This window comes from Rhizomucor pusillus (genome assembly GCF_041956525.1).
Source record: "Rhizomucor pusillus strain CBS 183.67 unplaced genomic scaffold VTP01scaffold_7, whole genome shotgun sequence".
NCBI lineage: Eukaryota > Fungi > Mucoromycota > Mucoromycetes > Mucorales > Lichtheimiaceae > Rhizomucor > Rhizomucor pusillus.
Window position 1 is genome coordinate 798,319 of NW_027192149.1, and position 18,465 is coordinate 816,783.

General features: G+C 44.5%; 10 protein-coding genes across 10 annotated transcripts; 5 read left to right on the forward strand and 5 right to left on the reverse strand.

The window, feature by feature from the left end:
• Positions 1-292: 292 nt before the first annotated feature.
• On the reverse strand, positions 293-1,731 carry VTP01DRAFT_9788 (uncharacterized protein; the record flags this gene model as incomplete). Its single annotated transcript, XM_069389051.1, has 7 exons — positions 293-354; positions 417-478; positions 549-801; positions 851-1,134; positions 1,192-1,474; positions 1,535-1,570; positions 1,626-1,731. 7 exons carry the CDS (start codon positions 1,729-1,731, stop codon positions 293-295), a joined length of 1,086 nt encoding a protein of 361 aa, XP_069240207.1.
• Positions 1,732-2,805: 1,074 nt separating this feature from the next.
• Positions 2,806-3,240, forward strand: VTP01DRAFT_9789 (mitochondrial 54S ribosomal protein mL58; the record flags this gene model as incomplete). Its single annotated transcript, XM_069389052.1, has 1 exon — positions 2,806-3,240. One exon carries the CDS (start codon positions 2,806-2,808, stop codon positions 3,238-3,240), a length of 435 nt encoding a protein of 144 aa, XP_069240208.1.
• Positions 3,241-3,534: 294 nt separating this feature from the next.
• Positions 3,535-5,061, forward strand: VTP01DRAFT_9790 (uncharacterized protein; the record flags this gene model as incomplete). Its single annotated transcript, XM_069389054.1, has 8 exons — positions 3,535-3,561; positions 3,630-3,662; positions 3,729-3,854; positions 3,915-4,025; positions 4,079-4,312; positions 4,379-4,506; positions 4,570-4,729; positions 4,789-5,061. The coding sequence occupies 8 exons, from the start codon at positions 3,535-3,537 to the stop codon at positions 5,059-5,061; spliced, it is 1,092 nt and encodes a 363-aa protein (XP_069240209.1).
• An 83-nt stretch (positions 5,062-5,144) lies between these two features.
• VTP01DRAFT_9791 (uncharacterized protein) lies at positions 5,145-5,579 on the reverse strand (the record flags this gene model as incomplete). The annotated part of the gene is made up of 2 exons (XM_069389055.1): positions 5,145-5,321; positions 5,391-5,579. 2 exons carry the CDS (start codon positions 5,577-5,579, stop codon positions 5,145-5,147), a joined length of 366 nt encoding a protein of 121 aa, XP_069240210.1.
• A 135-nt stretch (positions 5,580-5,714) lies between these two features.
• On the forward strand, positions 5,715-6,009 carry VTP01DRAFT_9792 (uncharacterized protein; the record flags this gene model as incomplete). Its single annotated transcript, XM_069389056.1, has 2 exons — positions 5,715-5,885; positions 5,965-6,009. The coding sequence occupies 2 exons, from the start codon at positions 5,715-5,717 to the stop codon at positions 6,007-6,009; spliced, it is 216 nt and encodes a 71-aa protein (XP_069240211.1).
• A 116-nt stretch (positions 6,010-6,125) lies between these two features.
• Positions 6,126-7,148, reverse strand: VTP01DRAFT_9793 (uncharacterized protein; the record flags this gene model as incomplete). Its single annotated transcript, XM_069389057.1, has 5 exons — positions 6,126-6,335; positions 6,393-6,570; positions 6,631-6,791; positions 6,862-7,089; positions 7,146-7,148. 5 exons carry the CDS (start codon positions 7,146-7,148, stop codon positions 6,126-6,128), a joined length of 780 nt encoding a protein of 259 aa, XP_069240212.1.
• Positions 7,149-9,088: 1,940 nt separating this feature from the next.
• Positions 9,089-11,392, forward strand: VTP01DRAFT_9794 (uncharacterized protein; the record flags this gene model as incomplete). Its single annotated transcript, XM_069389058.1, has 5 exons — positions 9,089-9,251; positions 9,310-9,453; positions 9,517-9,735; positions 9,820-10,563; positions 10,626-11,392. 5 exons carry the CDS (start codon positions 9,089-9,091, stop codon positions 11,390-11,392), a joined length of 2,037 nt encoding a protein of 678 aa, XP_069240213.1.
• A 247-nt stretch (positions 11,393-11,639) lies between these two features.
• Positions 11,640-12,231, forward strand: VTP01DRAFT_9795 (uncharacterized protein; the record flags this gene model as incomplete). Its single annotated transcript, XM_069389059.1, has 2 exons — positions 11,640-11,988; positions 12,062-12,231. 2 exons carry the CDS (start codon positions 11,640-11,642, stop codon positions 12,229-12,231), a joined length of 519 nt encoding a protein of 172 aa, XP_069240214.1.
• Positions 12,232-12,809: 578 nt separating this feature from the next.
• On the reverse strand, positions 12,810-14,415 carry VTP01DRAFT_9796 (uncharacterized protein; the record flags this gene model as incomplete). Its single annotated transcript, XM_069389060.1, has 4 exons — positions 12,810-13,565; positions 13,630-13,972; positions 14,039-14,312; positions 14,370-14,415. 4 exons carry the CDS (start codon positions 14,413-14,415, stop codon positions 12,810-12,812), a joined length of 1,419 nt encoding a protein of 472 aa, XP_069240215.1.
• A 2,365-nt stretch (positions 14,416-16,780) lies between these two features.
• Positions 16,781-17,543, reverse strand: VTP01DRAFT_9797 (uncharacterized protein; the record flags this gene model as incomplete). Its single annotated transcript, XM_069389061.1, has 3 exons — positions 16,781-16,872; positions 17,129-17,184; positions 17,257-17,543. 3 exons carry the CDS (start codon positions 17,541-17,543, stop codon positions 16,781-16,783), a joined length of 435 nt encoding a protein of 144 aa, XP_069240216.1.
• Between the last annotated feature and the right edge of the window lie 922 nt (positions 17,544-18,465).

The window sequence follows — 18,465 nt, forward strand, 5'->3', positions numbered from 1 at the left end:
TACAGACTCGAATCAGTCATGAGTTTCAGCGAACCAAGCGCAGCGAGCGAAGCGAAGCGTGAAAACGCTTGTAATATTTTCTAATAGGTACAGCTCGGAACTTCCATAATATACAGTACATCCTCTAAAATGTAGCTTTCTGACCAGGTTGGAAGCACTACGAGAATTCAACTTGCGTATAATGCAGAAGATAAGAAAGCATGGCAGTTCTAAAGTTCGATGCAAATGCATTCTTCTATTACATATATTTGTAAAATGACCATGATCATTATTAATTAATAACAATATACGTCTAAGAAGCTGAGGTATAGAAATACGATTGCTCCCAGAAAGGTCTATAATCGTTAAGTGCGCCTAGCGAGATGCATTTAGGCCTGCTTGATCCATTGTAATAAAAGCACGGAATATCGTCTTACCAGCAACAACGGACAACAATGGGCGATTTTCGGTTGTATCGCAAAACGTATCAAGCAAAGGTCTTTTGTGGTTTGCATGTATCGTTGTCAGAGGACCTATCTATCAAAGCTACAGTCTGATTCCTGACTTACTTTGTGAAGTGTATGTAAAGGGGACCTCGAAAGAGATAGTACAGCCATAGATAACTCCTCCTCTTCCATTCTTCCTTCTCAAGTCTGGTCATTGGCTGCATTTCGCTCGCCAGATGAGCCAGCATGTCGATGCCCAGGGACACCAGCCATGGTTTCCATGCGTCTTCCTCATCTTTTTCTAATCTTTCTTCCTCCTCATTATCCTCTTTTATCGCAGAAGATAGTCTCTGTACATGTCGATATATCATGTAGGCTGACATAGTCTTAGTCAAAACTCCAATGAGATGGTCATATATTCTTACCGTAGATCACCGGGCGTATGATCCATAACAGCTCTCCAATATGTGCCCAGCCCTGCCTGCTTGATGCATATCCGGGATTGGTTGTTGTTGTTGTTGTTGTTAACGTGAGCAAGTCAGGATTGCTAGTTGAGGGTACTCCTACTCGAGGATCGATCGTGGATAATTCAAACTTGTCTTCTGTGTTGAGCTCAAAGGACGATGGGTCGATGTTTCGAACGATGTGCGTTGGATGCATGACCGTTCTATTTTCTGAGACTCGAAATAAGACAAAACGCATCAAAGCTCTATTGAAACAAAGATTAGGATTGATGATGTCCAGGAAAATATTTTCAAGAACATACTTTAGAATTTCAACGCAAGTAATCCAGCGCCATCGCCATGCCGGTTTCTTGTGTCTCAAGAGCATTTCAAAGACAACCTCAGTGTAGTTCACTATGCTGAGGCATATGGCTGCAGTTTTGGATATCCAAGAAGAATAGTATTGTCTCTTTACAAAATCATTGAATGTAAAACTGACTCTGGAGGACTTTTCATCATCACTGTGTCGTTTTTGTTCTTCTTCGTCGTGTCGGCGCTCGAGCAGGTGCGTGTTGTACAGCAGCACGAGATTTAACGCTGAGAGAACTGCAACGTAAATCCACAGTCAGCGTGAGGATCTTCTTTTGAAAGTAGCATGCTACTTGCTTGATTGCGAACATAGATCAGCGTCCTGAAAACGACCTACGTTGTGCCTTTTAGCAGACATGCTAGGTGATAGCAGCAGCCGCTGATTCACCTGGCAACACAAGGGATAGACCACGCAAAAGATCCTCAACGAGCTCTACTCGAGACGTGTAGTACCGTCTGTAGACTGACGATCGCAACAATGTACTCGGTAGCATATCAGCTCGGAAAGAGTCATGAGAAATTCACGTAAGCTTATTTGCTACTTTTCAAAACTGGGTTAGGCTTGCATTGCCCGTACCTACAATATGCCGCTTGGTAACAGAGTTCAATTAACGCTGCAATGTGCGTGGGGAGATATTCATACGACTGGATGGAACCACCTTTTCCATTGACGTATGTTATATATATATAATGACTGGTGAGCTATGCAAAGATGAAGCAATGCGCGATGCTTTGAAACCGCTATCTATCACTTTGCTATCCGCAAAGTGCAGATACACTTATACGAAACTCTGAAGCTCTTCAGTGGAAAACAATTCCAGCTTCAGAATACCTGTGATTGTAATCTGCGCTAATTGATTTTCTTCCCTGTCGTCATTTACTTCTGGATAGGATGCTAGTAGATAGTAAGCTGACGGATAAAAGCCATAAGCTTATCCCATGTACACCTTTACAGTGGTACTGATGCAGCAGCGTAGTGGCTCGCGATGCCGAGGACACCGAGCTTTCCATTGACGAACAGTTCGCCCGTGTCATAAACTCAATAAGAGAGTTATATGAGAACTCTAATTACCAGCAACGACTGCTTCTAATCGCTGGGCTGAGAGAGGTGCTCGATTCATTTGAGCCAGCAGATCCGGAAAAATTATAGCTCCCTATGCATATTAAAACCCAAAGGAAGACCCAAATCTAAAAAGAATTCTCGCCTTCTATCTCGCTTCGAGATCGAAGAATAAGATGCAAGGCTATCGACCTCGGATATATCTATTCAAAGAACAATAAACACCAAAAGAGCGTCACCTAGGCGACAAAATAATGATTTATGGCCAAAAAGGCAAAACTCCAGCTAGGACAAGCAAAATTCAAAAACAAGATAAAAGTATTGCATCAAAGGATCGATATTCCCAATATACACGATGTAAACAGGGGCTCATTCATTATAGTCTGGGGCCTAAGTTAGCTCGGACACTAGGTTGGGCATTGAAGTGCAGCCAGTATCATTTGAGACTAATGTGGCTTGTTGAGTTTTAAAACGAGCCCTGGCTTCCTTGACAAACGATCACTGCAAAATGCTTCCACTGCGATCATTATACAGGGCTAGCACGGCGACAGTACGTACATACGCCACCAAGAGCAAGACGACCAACCTTACCACCACACCCCGCGTCCCTATCACCGAAACCACTTTGTCCGATGGCAGCATATTCGTCACTCGTGAACCTCCAGTCTCCGTCAATGTGCAGGCCACCGCACCTCCTCTACGAGAACCATACGAAAAGAAGTACCATCTGACAGACGCACAGATTGCAGAAATGCGTGAGCTTCGGAAACAAGATCCACAGACATGGACTCGCAAGAAGCTTGCAGAAAAGTTCAACTGCTCCGAACTGTTTGTCAGCATTGCTGCACCCACTGTAAAGCGTGCATTTAGAATCGAACCTCAAGGAGGATATAGAAAGCAGTTGATAAAGAAGAATCGACAGAGGAGACGGGAGCTTTGGTAAATAGGAATCAACACTAAACTTTGTATAATATTCTACACTCCAACGGTTTTTTTCCTACCATGGAGATATATGCATTACACATACGAAAGAAGAAGAAGAAAAAGAAGTATGATTATCAAAGAGGAATGGGAGCATATTGCTATGTATTCTTTGAGCAGATTAATTATTTACTTGCCACTGCATGAAAAGGTGGCAGGATTACTCAGTGTGCCGGTGGAGTCAGATGAGAGTGGCTTTTGAAAGGGTTTAAGGGGCAGAAAAGTGCGAGCGCATAAAGGCAACTTTCAGACGGATATGAGCGGTGAACAGCAGGTCATTGAGGTATTTTATAGTGTATGAGTGTCGTTTGCTGCGAGACAAATTCACGCCGAGTGTTCTTTGCTGCGTAGCTTTTGGAATTTCTCCACCACCCTCGAACAGAGGTACGCGCCACAGTTCAGTCTTTCAATGGCAAAACGACAATGTGAAATTGACGATCGATTGGGCAGATCCGCGCACTTGCCGTGCAGCAGCTAACAGCACTGACTCCTAAAACCTCGCCTCACCAAGCTTTACTCGTTAGCAAACGACAGACTCTGTGTGCTGACTTGAAGTCTCTTTGCCACGAAGACACGGTACTTGGGGATCTGATCGAGAATGATCAGTCAGCCAGCAGCTAAATAGATTGGATATAGGTCGTAGCCCACGAAGCACTCAAATGTTTGATAAACTTATCCGGCGATCCTCGCATCCAGCAAGAGCTCGATGACAACTTTTTCCTCAATCATTTGTGTCTCCTGATATTGGTGCGTCATACATATTTTATACTTCTGCGACCGCATCCCTAATTGCACAATAGATGCCAGAGTCTGTCCTGGCAGATGCGGCCTGTATGCTCCTATCAAACATGACCAAGCATGAGCCTACCTGCGTCAAACTGTTGGAAGGCAAAGCGAACCCGCTACCAGGGCTTTGTGAGTCAAAAAGATTGATGGATCATCTTGTGGAAGCATTCCATCGTGGACACAAGCGCGCATACAACAAGAAAGCCGAATTCCACTTTTTAGCCAGTGTATTCTCGAATGTTTCTGGCGTATGTTACATTGAAATCTTGATAGGAGAGAACCAAAAGACCCGTTAACATTGTCAATTCTCACAGATCCGAGCTGGAAGAGTATACTTTTTGGAACCTGCAGAGCACGATAAGTTATCACCATTGACAAAGCTCCAGATTTTCACCGAGGATCCGAATGTGATTCGAAGAGGAGGTATTGACTCCACCATCAAGTAAGCAGAAATGGGCCTCTGGTTGTAAAGATGCAAGATATGCTCATCGCGCATCGTCTCTAGAAACTGCTGCTTTGAGACCCGCCAGCACGAACAGATTTTGGATGCAGACAAGATGAACACTTTGCCCTTTATTCTGTTACCACTGTGTGGTAATGAAGAATATGATATCGAAGAATTCGAGCAATTCCCAGAAGAAATCCAGTTGCTCGATGATTCCAAGGTCAGTTATGCAATTTAGGCTCTGCTAATCCAGGGAGTAATCTTTATACTTCGTATTAGAAACGAGAATCCGACCCGGTACTCCGTCTTATTCTTTGCGAGGCTATTTCGCTGTTGACCACTACTCGTTTCGGTCGCGAGTACCTAAGAAAGAAACAAGTATATCGGGTCATCCAGCGACTGCATGCTCAGGAGACCGACGAGACTGTGAAGGAACGATGTGTATCTATTGTAGAAATGCTCGTCCGCGATGAGGCCGGACCGGAGGTCACTGAGGTCAAGCCTGTAGAAGAGGAAGAAGATGAGGATATGGTCATTGAGGAAATTGTATAAAAGCCCTTTCAGGGCGCCTCTTTATAATTATTTGCTATACAACGTGCCCTCTTGGTTTCTTATTGATAGTTTATATCATGTATTTAGTGAGCGTCAGGGCGCTTGCTAATGTATTCTACAGCTTGCTTGGCAGTCTTGATATCGTCAGCGTCCTTGTCAGGGATTTCGACAGAGAATTCTTCTTCAACGGCCATGACGACTTCAACGGTGTCCAGGCTGTCCAAACCGAGGTCGTTGACAAAGTGAGCGTCGAGGGAAACCTACATAGTTGGGTCAATAAGTTCTACTATCATTATATATGTGTATTTTTTTCATTGGTTCTTGATTACCTTGCTCTGGTCGACCTTGTCGAAACCTCGCAAAATGTCCAAGACGCGCGATTCGATATCAGCCTGCGAAAGACCAGCGCCGGCAGAGTAGAAACGAACCAATGCGGCGGGTGCAACGATGCGAGCGACAGGAGCACGAATAGCAGCAGCGCGCGAAGCAGCGTTGAGAAGAACAGTCGGGCGCAACATTGTAGAGTGGTGGGTTGATAGACAGGGCCACTTCGGACCAAACCCCCAGGGACGTATAACACACTTTACAAGCCACGACATCTGCGCCGATACCCTTGGAGCTCGGCCAGCGCAGCCCCGTTCAGAACTTTTGCCATGGACCGATTCTCTTTGGAAGCCAAGCAACAAGAAGTCTCCTTCTCACAATACCTCAAGGCACAGTTGTTTGCACCTGAAGTGCGACAAGGAAACCTCAACATTGCGCTCTCTGTCACTGTCTTTGCCGGTGCAGTCATCTTTCTGCGCAACTTTGGCGATCTCTTGGCCGTCTAAGTAACCAAGGTAAAAACATAAACTATCATGTCAGAGAAAACGGGAAGAGCTTAAAAAGGTTTTGTGATGCTAGGACTTGGTTGGATACTACTCGAAGAATACAAAAATTGTCACATGATGATCGTTACTGTACATTTTTTCCACCCGTTTTGAAATATACAACGTTGGACACGTACAACCGCATAGACGTAAACATCTGCTTTCCTACAGCTTGTATACATTGAGGATCGATTGTTACAGATATAATCTATGCTGGCTGATCTCTGCGCGTTGCTGCTTCCACAAAGCTTGCAATTTTTCCGAATCGTACAATAGCGTTGTCAGTCCAATTGCATCCAGACCTTCCGAATACGCATCTAACGTCTCGGATGTAATGATCGGCTTTCCGAGATACGATTCTTGCAGACTGAGCAGCACGTAGCAACTAACATTGTAAATTTCACACTACATGCAGAATGCTGTCAGTACGCATATATATGTTTGCAGAGGAGGGATACTTGCGTAAGAAACCAGAGCGGCAGACAGATCCTTGATGATATTTGGCTGTTCCAGCTGCTTGAGTTTTGTAATTTGAGGCGCTGCTGAGGAAGACAGTACTCTGAGATATGGAGGTGTCAAGTCCTCGCCCCACTTGGAAGATATATATTCTGCTGGAGAAATTGAATCCAGGACAATAATTCTAGACACTATCGTTTGAGTAGATTGTAATCTACATTGATAATAGCTTGCTGCATAATACCTTTCCAATTGAGATGCAAATAAGGATACCAGGGATGATGTAAAGACTGGCACAATGCTTCGGTCCAATGCCTCGTTAACAGCTACGGTGACAATTGATGATGATATCTGTTGAATAGATATCTTTGTTTCTCGCTGATTTCTTTCATTGCCGCTCGCTTGCTGTTCACACAAAAGCCAACGCGAATTCAATAGGTGGATTTGAGAAACATGACTCAAAGCGAAATTCTACCTTGAACGAGATATGTCCAACAATGGCACCTGGTTCTCTTAAAAACTCTAGATATGCGCTTGCCGGACCATGGATGCCCACGACGAGGGTAAGTTTTTGAGCTGCCGGTATGCTTTCTGTCAAGTTCGCGGTGACTGTCGGTGCGAGGACTTCATCAAGTTCTTCATCGCTCTCCTCATCATCAAAGGCATAGCGCACAGGAGCAGAAGGGTAATCGCTATCGAGATCCTATTACAATATCGTGAGACTATGCGGCTCATGCGTAACTTGGTTGTGTCTGTTACCATCGGTAAGTCAATGAACGCGTAAGTTTTTCAAAGTGCCGAAAATGGGAAACGCTTTTTGCAACAAATCACTATTATACTAAAGATACAGCATTTGTACGACTTCCTGTTTTATCGACAGTTTCCTCTGCTACTAAAATCCATAAATGTCAACAGACATTGGTATTTTCCAGGAGTTTCTATACTGATGTTCAGCTGCTATAAAAGCCAGCGAAGTAGAAAACGTCCATAAACTGAAGCGATACCCTTTTTATACTTGTCTTCTACGCGAGTGAATTTCCAAAAAAATGCCTCGACGCTGTAGTCACTGCGGAGGAACTGGCCATGTTCGACGGTCCAGCCGGTTATGCCCCTATAATAACCTTGCAAATGAGTATGCAATTTGAAGCTGTAACCCATCTTGAATTTTGGATCTTGAAATAGGTCAATAGGTCAATTGACACTTTGAAGAAACAATAGAAATGGTCAACGCTCGAGAACTGATGTTCGATTTATATCTGAAAATCCTGGGCATCTTACAACAACCGAAATAACTTCTCAATCTTTCTGTTGGTATTCCTGGAAATATGTAACGAATGGAGGTTTATGAAGGCCAAGCGAGTAGCACAACGCCTCGGATTCACTGAAAATATTTCACAAACGTCGAATTTCTTGAGCATAGGCTCATTTTGATAGTCGACTTTATGCATCGTCCTATTCCCACATCCGGATCGTTCTCGCCTACAATGCCTAATCTTAAGACTACGGCTCTGGAACCCAGACAGAGATGGCGAAGCTGCATGATACAGCGACAATTCAGACTTCCTATCCTCAATATCGACGAATCTTAAAAACCGCAAGTAATCAATAAGGTGTATCCGATGACCTAGAGATATTATCCCCTTGCTGTTAACAGTAAATCTGGAATTTCGATAGAATCTGGAATCTCGATGGTGGATGCAAAACCAGGGTTGGGAGCGACACGCGACTCTGTTTCGGCGCAATGTATTATCTAAAATATACTTTTGAACACCTACGAAATAAACTTAGAGGTAAGCACGTTCCATGGAAGCTCCTGGAGGAAGATCGAAAGCTCCAAATAGCGCTGTACATACAGTACGGCACAGAAGATTAGTAGGCCTCACATGTCACTGGACCGGTTCACAAAAGATATTGTACTGTGAAACTGCATTCGATGTTCCGGATGTAAAGCATTGTCTCTGATAACAGTTGAGATGCCTACAAAATGAGCAATCCCTCGTACATCTCTTTTCTCTCTTTGTCTTATACAGAATCAATGGAGAGAAATGCAAGTGCGTATCATTCTATCGAAGCAAGTCTCCTCTCTGTATGTAGAAGCATCCCTCCGTCCCGGGTGGTGCCTGCTGGTGCGCCGCCCCCTTTCAAAAATGTAATTTCTTTTACATTGTCTTTCCCCTTTGCCCGCGTCTACTCTGCCCCGACATGATGCGTGGATCCCGCTTAAGGCGGGAAAACAATAAACTTGTCTATGCGAGGATTCAATTAGATGTATCAATATTCTTATCTACATGAACAAAATGTACATGTCTTCTAACATGTTGCAGAATCAACTCAAGTGCACCCTTAGTGTCCATCGACATGGCTGCGAGGCTTTTATTCAGGTTGAAGATTCCGTTCCTAATCTAAATGCTTATAGGCCCTTTATCCATTACCACTTACTACACGATAGATTATCCTCGACCGAGAATGTTTACATTGCATGGGATGAGTAAGTCAAGGCATGTATTCAAAGGTTTAAACTATTATTCTATCGGTCTTCACCGGACGGATGGATGCGAACCCATTATTGGCATAGACTGCAAAACGTATTGTGCCACCAAACAAAGGGCAAAGATCCGAAAATGCAAGCTTTGTACGATGCACCGTACTGCACAGCCCGCTTCCTCCTCTTTTCTCTTTTTCCTTCGCTTCCCATACGCTTGATGAGTGACAGTGCTTCTGTTGATACTACCAATACCAGTGCAAGCCGCCGCCGTCACCATAGACGTTCACTCAGCGGATGGCTAAAAAGGATTGCCTCTTCTGCGCCAAGTCCAACCTCTAGACGGATCGCACCGATACCCAAAGGATTTAGACATTCTAAAGGTTTGTTATATACTGCAAACCTCAACACCTCCGTCATGTCTTGAGCATTGGTTTGAAGGCGTTTTCGGGGTACCCATTTGCGAATCGATATGCTATGCTAGAGCAACTGTCGGATACGTCGACGAAAGTGCTGTAAAGCACAGGAAAGCAGGGATCATTCCTCTCATTGTTGCAAAGTGCGGAGCGTTTCTTAAAGAGCACGGTATAAATAGTCAATATATTCGGTGCGAATGGACAAGTTGACATCCTTGAAATGGTTTTCTAGGATTACACACGGTAGGAATATTTCGTCTATCAGGCAACGTTCGGCGGATCAATGCGCTGCAGGTCATATTTAATGATCCACGAGAATCATATGGCCTCAACTTCAACTGGCTAGGATACACCTGCCACGATGCTGCTACAATTCTTCGTCGCTATCTGAATAAGCTTCCCGAACCAGTCATTCCGCACAGCTTTTATCAAGCTTTTCGCGACGTCATGAGCAAGTGTCTTCCTCTTTTTATGGAATAGAGTGGTGTATCTGTGTGTGTGTTACTCATGCTGCAGAAAAATATTAATCATATAGGCGACAAGTATTACCATACCAACGAAGAGCGCGTTCGAGCGTTCCAGCAACTCATTATAAAGCTCCCCATACCACATCAGCATCTGCTACTTTATCTGTTGGACATGCTCAGTCTGTTCAGTTCGAATGCCTGCGATACGCGCATGGACAGCGCTAATTTGGCTGCAGTGTTTGCACCCGGCATCCTTAGCCATCCTGGTCAAAATACAGCCATCCAGTACAGAATTTCACAGCGCGTGCTCGAATTCTTGATAGAGTTCCAGGCACTGTTCACTATGCAGCTTTTATCACAACAATTTCATACAACGACAGCATCGACGCAGTCATCGACCCCGCCTGTACCACCACTGCCCGATTGGTTGAACCAGCAGCAGCAGCAGCCGGCAGCAGCAGCAACAACAACAATAACACCTCGATCTTCAAAGAGCGACCCTCTAGTCCAAACGCCTGAATCGCTCACATCGCCGTACGCTACTAATTCTCAAGAACGCACAGATTCTGGAACGGATGTACGGTCTCCCTATATCATTAAAAACACCGATGACGATGATGAGGAAGAGGAAGAGCAGTACGACGGACAAGCTACGCCGCGTGCAGGATCTCCTGTTCCTGTGATACCAAGCCCAAGTATATGCTCACGATCAACACCCAAACAAAACGACCATCCCTATCTACAAAAGCAACAGAGAGAAAAGGAAAGCTCTGAACAATGTAGAACAGAGTTTTCTAAAAATATTTGGCAACGTAAGATAACGAAAGGGACTAGATTTACCGCGAATATCAAGAGCACTCACGCGTGCTTGCAGATACTAGAAACCATGCAGGATACTATGTGTTAGCGACAATGGGCATTGTAATTGCAAGCGTGATATGCTACGAAGTATATCAAGCAATTTGGGGTCGATGTTGCTTCGAGCCTTACATTTTCTTCTCATGCTTTGCCGTCTATTGGACGTTGCTCGCGCGAGGCATCGCATGGCCTGCATGTATTCCCGAGACGGATCAAGACAACGACTTACAGCGAGAGGACGAAATCGAAGATGGTGACGAAACATATCAAGACGAGGACGACGGATTGTCATTGTTTGATGATATCTCTGTTGTCGACCACAACACTGAAGAAGCCATGCTGCGCGATATGTCATGTGAATGGCATAGCTTATTTACACGGGCATGGCGCGACGACGTCTCACAGGAAAGGAAAGATGCTGAACTGCTATCGACCATGAGTGCATCCAGTCGATTCAATGAAGAAATGACATTCGAAAATGAGGACGATTACAACGATGACGATGATAGTTCCATTGTGGATATAGACTCGGAAGATCTCAAAGCAGTGTGGCTTCGGTTCCAGCAAGTGCAGGAGGATGCACAGCTTGCTGCAAAGTTGCAAAATCAGGAGGCAGAAGCGGCCGCAAGACATCAAGAGAAGGATTCTGCCAATAATCCGTTCCTGAACCATAATGTCACCGAGCTTTCACAAACGGAACAACGGCGATCACTGACTAAAAGTAAGAGCAGCGAGGAATGGAAGATCAGATACTATAATAGCCCACCACAGCACCAAAAATGAAATTTTACCAAATCGAGGTACCTGAGATCTGTCAAAAAAGGATTAAATGGGACGATTTCATCAAGGAGAATGAATTAGTTAATGTTGTTCGCTCCTCTTGATGAAAAGGGGACAAGTATTTTTAATAAACCAAAGAAAAATAACTATGTGCGATCGCTACTGCTTTTTAGAACGCTTATTTAAGGCTTTGACAGCGTCGATCCGTCGTTTTTCATCCAGTGTCTCTTTTTCCTTCTAGTAATCAAAAATGAAGTTCTCTCTTATTTGCACCGTTGCCATGGCCATTGCTGCTTCTGCTGTTATCCAGCAGCCATCGAACATCGACGATGCTCAGAAAAATGCCATCATGAACGCAGATCAAGGCTACGACGCTGCTCCTATGCCCTCTGCCGTAGCAGGCGTAGCAGCTGTACCTTCTTCCTCCTCCATCTCCGCTGGCGCCAGCTTTGCCAACGGTGGCCCTGCTACTCCTTCCTCGTCTATGGCCGCAAGTGCATCCTCATCTTCAGCCGCATCTCCAGCCACCGCCGCTCCGTCTTTAGGCGCCACATCGGCTGGATCATCCATCGGTGCTCATTCGTTGTTACAGAGCAGTGGTAAGTGTCAATCATGACATATTTCTATCACGCATCCGTCTTTCTTACTTTTTCCACCTTGATACTTGCAAAGCCTCGGCATCCGGAACCTTGCTGCCTTCCTCAACTAAGAAATCAAGCCTTGGTTCGCATCCCACGCAACATAGCGCTAGTACTACTTCTGGAGCTAGTCGCCAAGCGCTCAGTGCAGTTATGGGCTGGATGGCAATGTCTGTTGCTGCTGCGGTGGCCTACTATTTTTAATAATGAAAAACTTCTATCCTAGTCTTCTCTTCCTTTTCGCCTTCCCCTCTGTTCCTTATACAATTCATTTATTTCAACATTTACACAAATATTAATTGCATCTTGTTTTCTTTTACAACCTTTCTTTTTGCCAATTTTTCTTTATAAATCAATGCGGAATGCGTATTTCTATTTATGATAACTTTGAGCTCTAGCTGCCTTATTTTCTGCAGTTTCCATTGACATCGAGCGAACGTTACACCAGCAAGATCTGCGAAGGCGTTGTCACACCAACACAGATGCGTGTGCAACATTGCGCAAACTCAGTTGATTGCATATGTGAGTGCCATCAAGATAAACACTTTGGCAAATAGTATTTTTTGCAACAACCAAACATCGTTTATTCGTTATGGTTCATGTTATGTATCTGTTGGGATGACAAGGGTTCTCTTGTACATTTTTGTGTGCAATTGCGAATACAAAAGGAAAAAGAAAACGGTCAAGGAAGAAGATGTATGTGTGTGATATATATAGAGAGAGAGAGAGAGAAAGAAAAAAAAAAAAAGAAGAAGAAACGCTGTACAGATATCTTGCTCAATTTAGGCAGTGCCTGCAAGTTCGTTCTTGCCAATGACGTTGACCTTGAAACCAATCTTGCGCAGCTTGGCGGCATCGACCATCAAACGACCATCAAACAAGAAAGCAGGCTTGTGCATGCCGGCGTAAATCTTCTCATAGTCGAGCTTATCGTCACGGAATTCGTCCCATTCGGTAACGATAACGACAGCGTCGGCGCCTTCGGCAGCCTCGTATGCGCTGGAGCAGATTTGGATGTGCTTCTCGACTTCCTTGCGGGTATCAACCACACCGGGCTCGCTCAAGTCCATGTAGATCTGCTCGTGCTCGACCTTGGGGTCATAGATGGCAACACGAGCGTGTTCTTGGATAAAGTCCTTGATCAAGGTAATGGCAGCAGATTCACGGGTATCGCCAGTGTCCTTTTTGAAGGCGAAGCCAAGGACGGCAATCTTCTTGTTGGTGATAGTGTTGAAAAGGGTGGAGATGATCTTGCGGACAAAGCGCTTCTTTTGGTACTCGTTCATGATAACGACTTGCTTCCAGTAGGCAGCAACCTCAGGAAGATTGAGCTGCTCGGACAAGTAGACCAAGTTCAAGATATCCTTCTGGAAGCAGGAGCCTCCGAAACCAACGGAAGCCTTCAAGAACTTGGGACCGAGACGGCTATCGCGACCGCATGCATATGCAACTTCGTCAACATCGGCGCCGGTAGCTTCGCAAATAGCGGACAAAGCGTTGATGGATGAGATACGTTGAGCCAACATGGCGTTAGCAGCCTACAGCAATATTCACGCATGATTAGCAAGATACAAGTTCGGTTTCGACTGTACCGATACTTACCAACTTGGAGAGTTCCGAGGACCAGAGGTTGGTAGTAATGACGCGCTCGGCTGGAACCCAGTGAGTGTAGACATCGACTAAAGCGTTCTGAGCCTTGATGCCTTCTTCGGTCTGGAGAGCACCGATAAGGACACGATCAGGATTCAACAAGTCGTTGATAGCAGTGCCCTCAGCCAAAAATTCAGGGTTAGACAAGATATCAAAGTGGATCTCGGGAGTAGAGTTGGCTTCAAGGATAGTGCGCATGCTCTGAGCAGTGCGGCAAGGGACAGTGGACTTTTCAACGACAATCTTGGAGCTCTTGGCAACCTCGGCAATGCGACGAGTAGCACTCTCGACATATCTAGATCATCACAAATGTGTCAAACGATAAATTTGCTTGTTTTCTTCAATTATACGCTGTACTTACGCAAGGTCGGCAGCCATACCAGCGCCCATACCAGACTTCTTGGTGGGAGTGTTGACAGAGACGAAGATGAGGTCAGCCTCCTGGATGGCGGCATCAACGTCAGTGGAGAAGAACAAGTTCTTGCCACGGCGATCAAAGACAATCTCCTCGAGGCCAGGCTCATAGATTGGGAGCTTGTCCGAGTTCCAAGCAGCAATGCGGGCAGGGTTTACGTCAACGATGGTGACCTTGATGTCGTGGCACTTGTAGGCGATGACAGCGCAGGTAGGACCACCTGAAGGCTAATTAGCTGAAATCCAAAGCGATGCGCAAGACATACAGCGATACATACCGACATAACCGGCACCTATGCAGCAAATGTTCTTGACGATAGCCATCGAGAGATTATAGGAGGTTGCAAAGAAGTTGAGAGAGCGAAAGAAAGAGAAAAGAAAAGAGGAGGAGAAAAAAGACCTAGATAGACGGGAGGTAATTGACGCGAAACTGGACCAGTTGCCGGGCACAATTTATTGAATTCCATGTCGCCGATTCAAACTCTCAGGGAAGAAAGGATCGCCCACTAAATTTAGAATGAGATGTGGCAGTGTCTCAAACAGGTGAGATATTCACCGAGGGGCAAGCCTGCAAACAAAGCCCGGAAACCTAGGTAACACGTGGTGGCGAATTCTCGTCTCTCCAGACAAAGTTGAATCGAGGTTACCCAATCGAAGCCGCCTCGTGTTGGCACTGCGTATGCAGTAAATTTTGCCGCAGGGTATAATGTTCCTAGGATATAAATAGAAAAGATTTTTGTTTTTGTCGCTTGCAGCAAAAACTTGGCAGTCCTGCCTAATCACTGGTAAAGACATTTCCTTAAATTAGTCCGAAACCTCGAGAATGCTTGTCTTGTTCGTGGAACAGAGCGTTATTGGACGGATTTCCCCGGGTCCAAAGGCCTTGATGAGTGCGACACCTATGTACTCACACGCAACTGGAACTTTCCATGTATTTAATGTACTCTCGAATTGTCGTGCTGCAGACAGGGGTTAGGGACCGCGAAGGACAGCTTGAATCCAGTTTAGTCATCGCAGCATGGCAATGTTGCGTTGTGCTTGTATGCTTTTCCATAAAGATCTTAAAGATAATGTATCTCATTAAATCTTGAACAATCGTACAGCAGGAAATTTAACACCCTCGGGTCTTATCGCAGATAAGCTCTCATACTGTTTCCCATTTCTTGACGTTTGATACCAAATGCGTAATGTTTAGCAGTCCCTAGGATATCGATAGAAGAAAAATTCACCGTGCATGTCTCTATCGCTGCGGGCATCCGGGATTAAAACATTTATCGTCGGAGCCACAATCTAAGCTACAATGGGCTAGTAGCAGACATGTTTACTTTACATCGAAAGCTCAGTGCTGCCCCAATGGCGGACGATTGGCTCAATGAATCGAAGTCCTATCTCCATATCGCTGTGGTAAGCTTCTTTGCACTACTTGACTCGCTTCAAGACCTTGGCTATGGCGATAACGCTGTCGGCTGCATCAGACTGCAAGGGATCTCCATGATGCCCAACGTGCATAATTGTTGGAAAAAACAAAAACTCTGGTCCACATTTGTTTACAACAAGTATTATCAAAGCACAAAATAATCAGCGCGCCGCGGTGCAAATAAACGCTGACTGACCTTTCGTTTATCTTAATGCTTTGCAGAACCACTCGTTGTTATTGCATATTTTTCGTTTGTGTTTACATAGCAATCACAAAATGTGACCTATTTGAATCTCTAGAAGAAGCAAACTATGGCAGTTTCATTTATGTTTTGGTATCTTTCAAGTTGCCATTTTTCTTGTCATTCGATTCCTTCAGCTTTACCAACATCTCTAAGAGCTAGACTATAAGCTGCGTCAAAGATCATAATCTTTGCAGGATTACGTCTGCTTCCTATTTTGTAGGTGAACAGCTATAGCTTGAAGAGTTTATATATATACTGTTCTTAGATAGCACGCCAAAGCATATGCATCACGCATCAATGTACTATAGGCATGATAGAAGCTCTTGATACTCAATAATTTACATTATATAGTCGCATTGCAACCTTTCTCTTATCCGTGCTGGGCTAGATCTTGTAAAGCTACATATAAATATTTCTTTCTCACTGAAGCATTTGTTAACAACTTTGCTGCTGATAGTTCTGCCTAAAGATAGTCGATGTCATCCGAAAACATGTGGTATGAAAAGGCTTGGCAGTCCTTCATCTTACATGAAGGATAACGTCGAATGTATGCTTCGTTTATGAATTGCAGACTGTAAATGGACGTCACACTAGTGGTAAATATGACATTGCTCTGATGGCCATCAATTTCCTTTACCGATCCTAGTGATCTTTTGATACAAGTTTCAAAGATAGCAATTTGGCAGAGGACCACAGATAAACATACAGAAGTGGGACCCAGAAAAGCTTTTATCATACAAGGGTTTTTGTATAGTAATTTAAGTGCCCATACTTCTTTTTTAGTTTCCTAGAGGTCATAGTAGGCGCCGTTTATGCTTAGGGATGTAAGTACTTTGCTTCTGCCTCTTTATAGGTTCCCTACATATCGATTGCTCTTCAAGCTCGTGCATCAATTCATCCTATGGTTTGAAAATACTAATGGCGTCCCAATAGTATCCAAATGTTGCGTCTTTACATATTGGGCGATTATAATTATAGAAGCGGAATTACGTACCAGCGATAACAGTAAACAAATCATGTTCCGCATACTACTTTGCATTGACGCAGTCGGTCAAGAGCGAATTGGAGCTTAGCAGCGCTTTTTTTCGTTGAGTAAGCGGGCTGATCAGTACATTGACCACTACATATTTTACATTTTGAATGACTTTCACGTGCATGGTCTAGCATTAAGAGGATTATCTTTTATTTTTTCCCTGCGGTGCTAAGTAAACAGAGATTGAAAGGATATAAAAATGAAAGATATTGATCACAGTTTAGTATGTTTTCCAACAATGTGCCCACATGCAGGGCAATAATGTACTACATCTAAAGAGCAGAGAACAAAAAATGATTAGAATAATGGCATCGCTTGGTATTTAACCATGCTCCACATTTACCTTTGAAATATTTCACGTAGAATGGTATCCAAAATAAAAAGACTGTGAGGAGCAACCTAGCACAAGCAATTAGCAAACAATGTTGTTTCATTTCTATTGTCCATACTTACATAATAAACGCCACTAACCAAGTCAAGGCACCCGTACGATATCTGATCCTCGACTGTACCCACTTTTCGCATTTCGGGCAAAGAACCTGTGTTTCAAAATCCGGTAAACTTTGATCTATGGACGGCTGGCGCCGGAGCCGCCAGGAATATGTGCTTGTCGTGGTCCGGTGAGACGAACGTGACGACACCAGGGAAGACGCTGCAGCTCCCGGTTGCAGTGCTGACAGAGGTGTTGCTGTCGCTGCTGCTGCCTCCCTTCTCGATGCAGGAGTACCAATGAGGTATCGGTGCACCCTTGCCGACATGTTGGAACCTGCAACTGAAGATCTCCGTGTATTGGAAACCGCCGATCGCAGCGAAATTCGGCCTGACAGCGACGACAAGGAGGAGGACAAGGACCCCGATGGAGCGAAACTGATATACGAGTCGTTTGATCTATCTGGCTTTCTTTGTTCCGGTTGCTGGTCGTTGAACGAGCTATTGGCAGTGTTATGCCCGCTGTCTCTTCGCTGCTGTTTCCGCCGTCGCCAGGCGTAACCTTTCTCGAATTTGTTCGTCAATTTTGAAGGAAATAAAGGGGGGGCTAAACGGTAGATCAAAAAAGAAAAGAAAGAAAGAAAAGGATTAGCACGGCTATCCCGAAAAGAGAACAAGAACTCTCTCTATTTAAGAAACAAGCAGTAACACGTTGCTCACACGACAAGTCAGAACACATGAAAGATGGCGGGGGCAACTGGATGCTTGTTGCTACCCCCGACAAAGCTGGCTCTTTGGAAGGGATGGAAAAGGAACAGAAACGTGCCTAATCCACCGTCATCCTCGCTAGGTCGCAGTTTATTGATTGTTGATCATTTTCTTGGGCTGCAAATGTCATTTCGCGAGCACCGGGCATCTTGTTCAACATCATCCTTTTCCCTTATGCGTGCCTCACATACCACTTAAAGTTAAAGAGCCCGCTTGCCGCAAAGGAATCGCTGTAGCGCACTTTCCTCTTTACAGTCATTTGAGGTCACGCTCTTTCGAGTAATTTCCACATGTACATCGAAAGAAGTTACATCAAGCTTGGAGACTATATCGATCGAAGCCATTGACTCAACAACAGATCATTGCAATGCTGATATAATGCTATCAGAAATAAGATGATAGGAATAATATTTAACATCGAAAAGCAACGGATAGAGAGAGAAGATATAGAGGAAAAAGAGAAGAAAAGAAATCATGGTGATA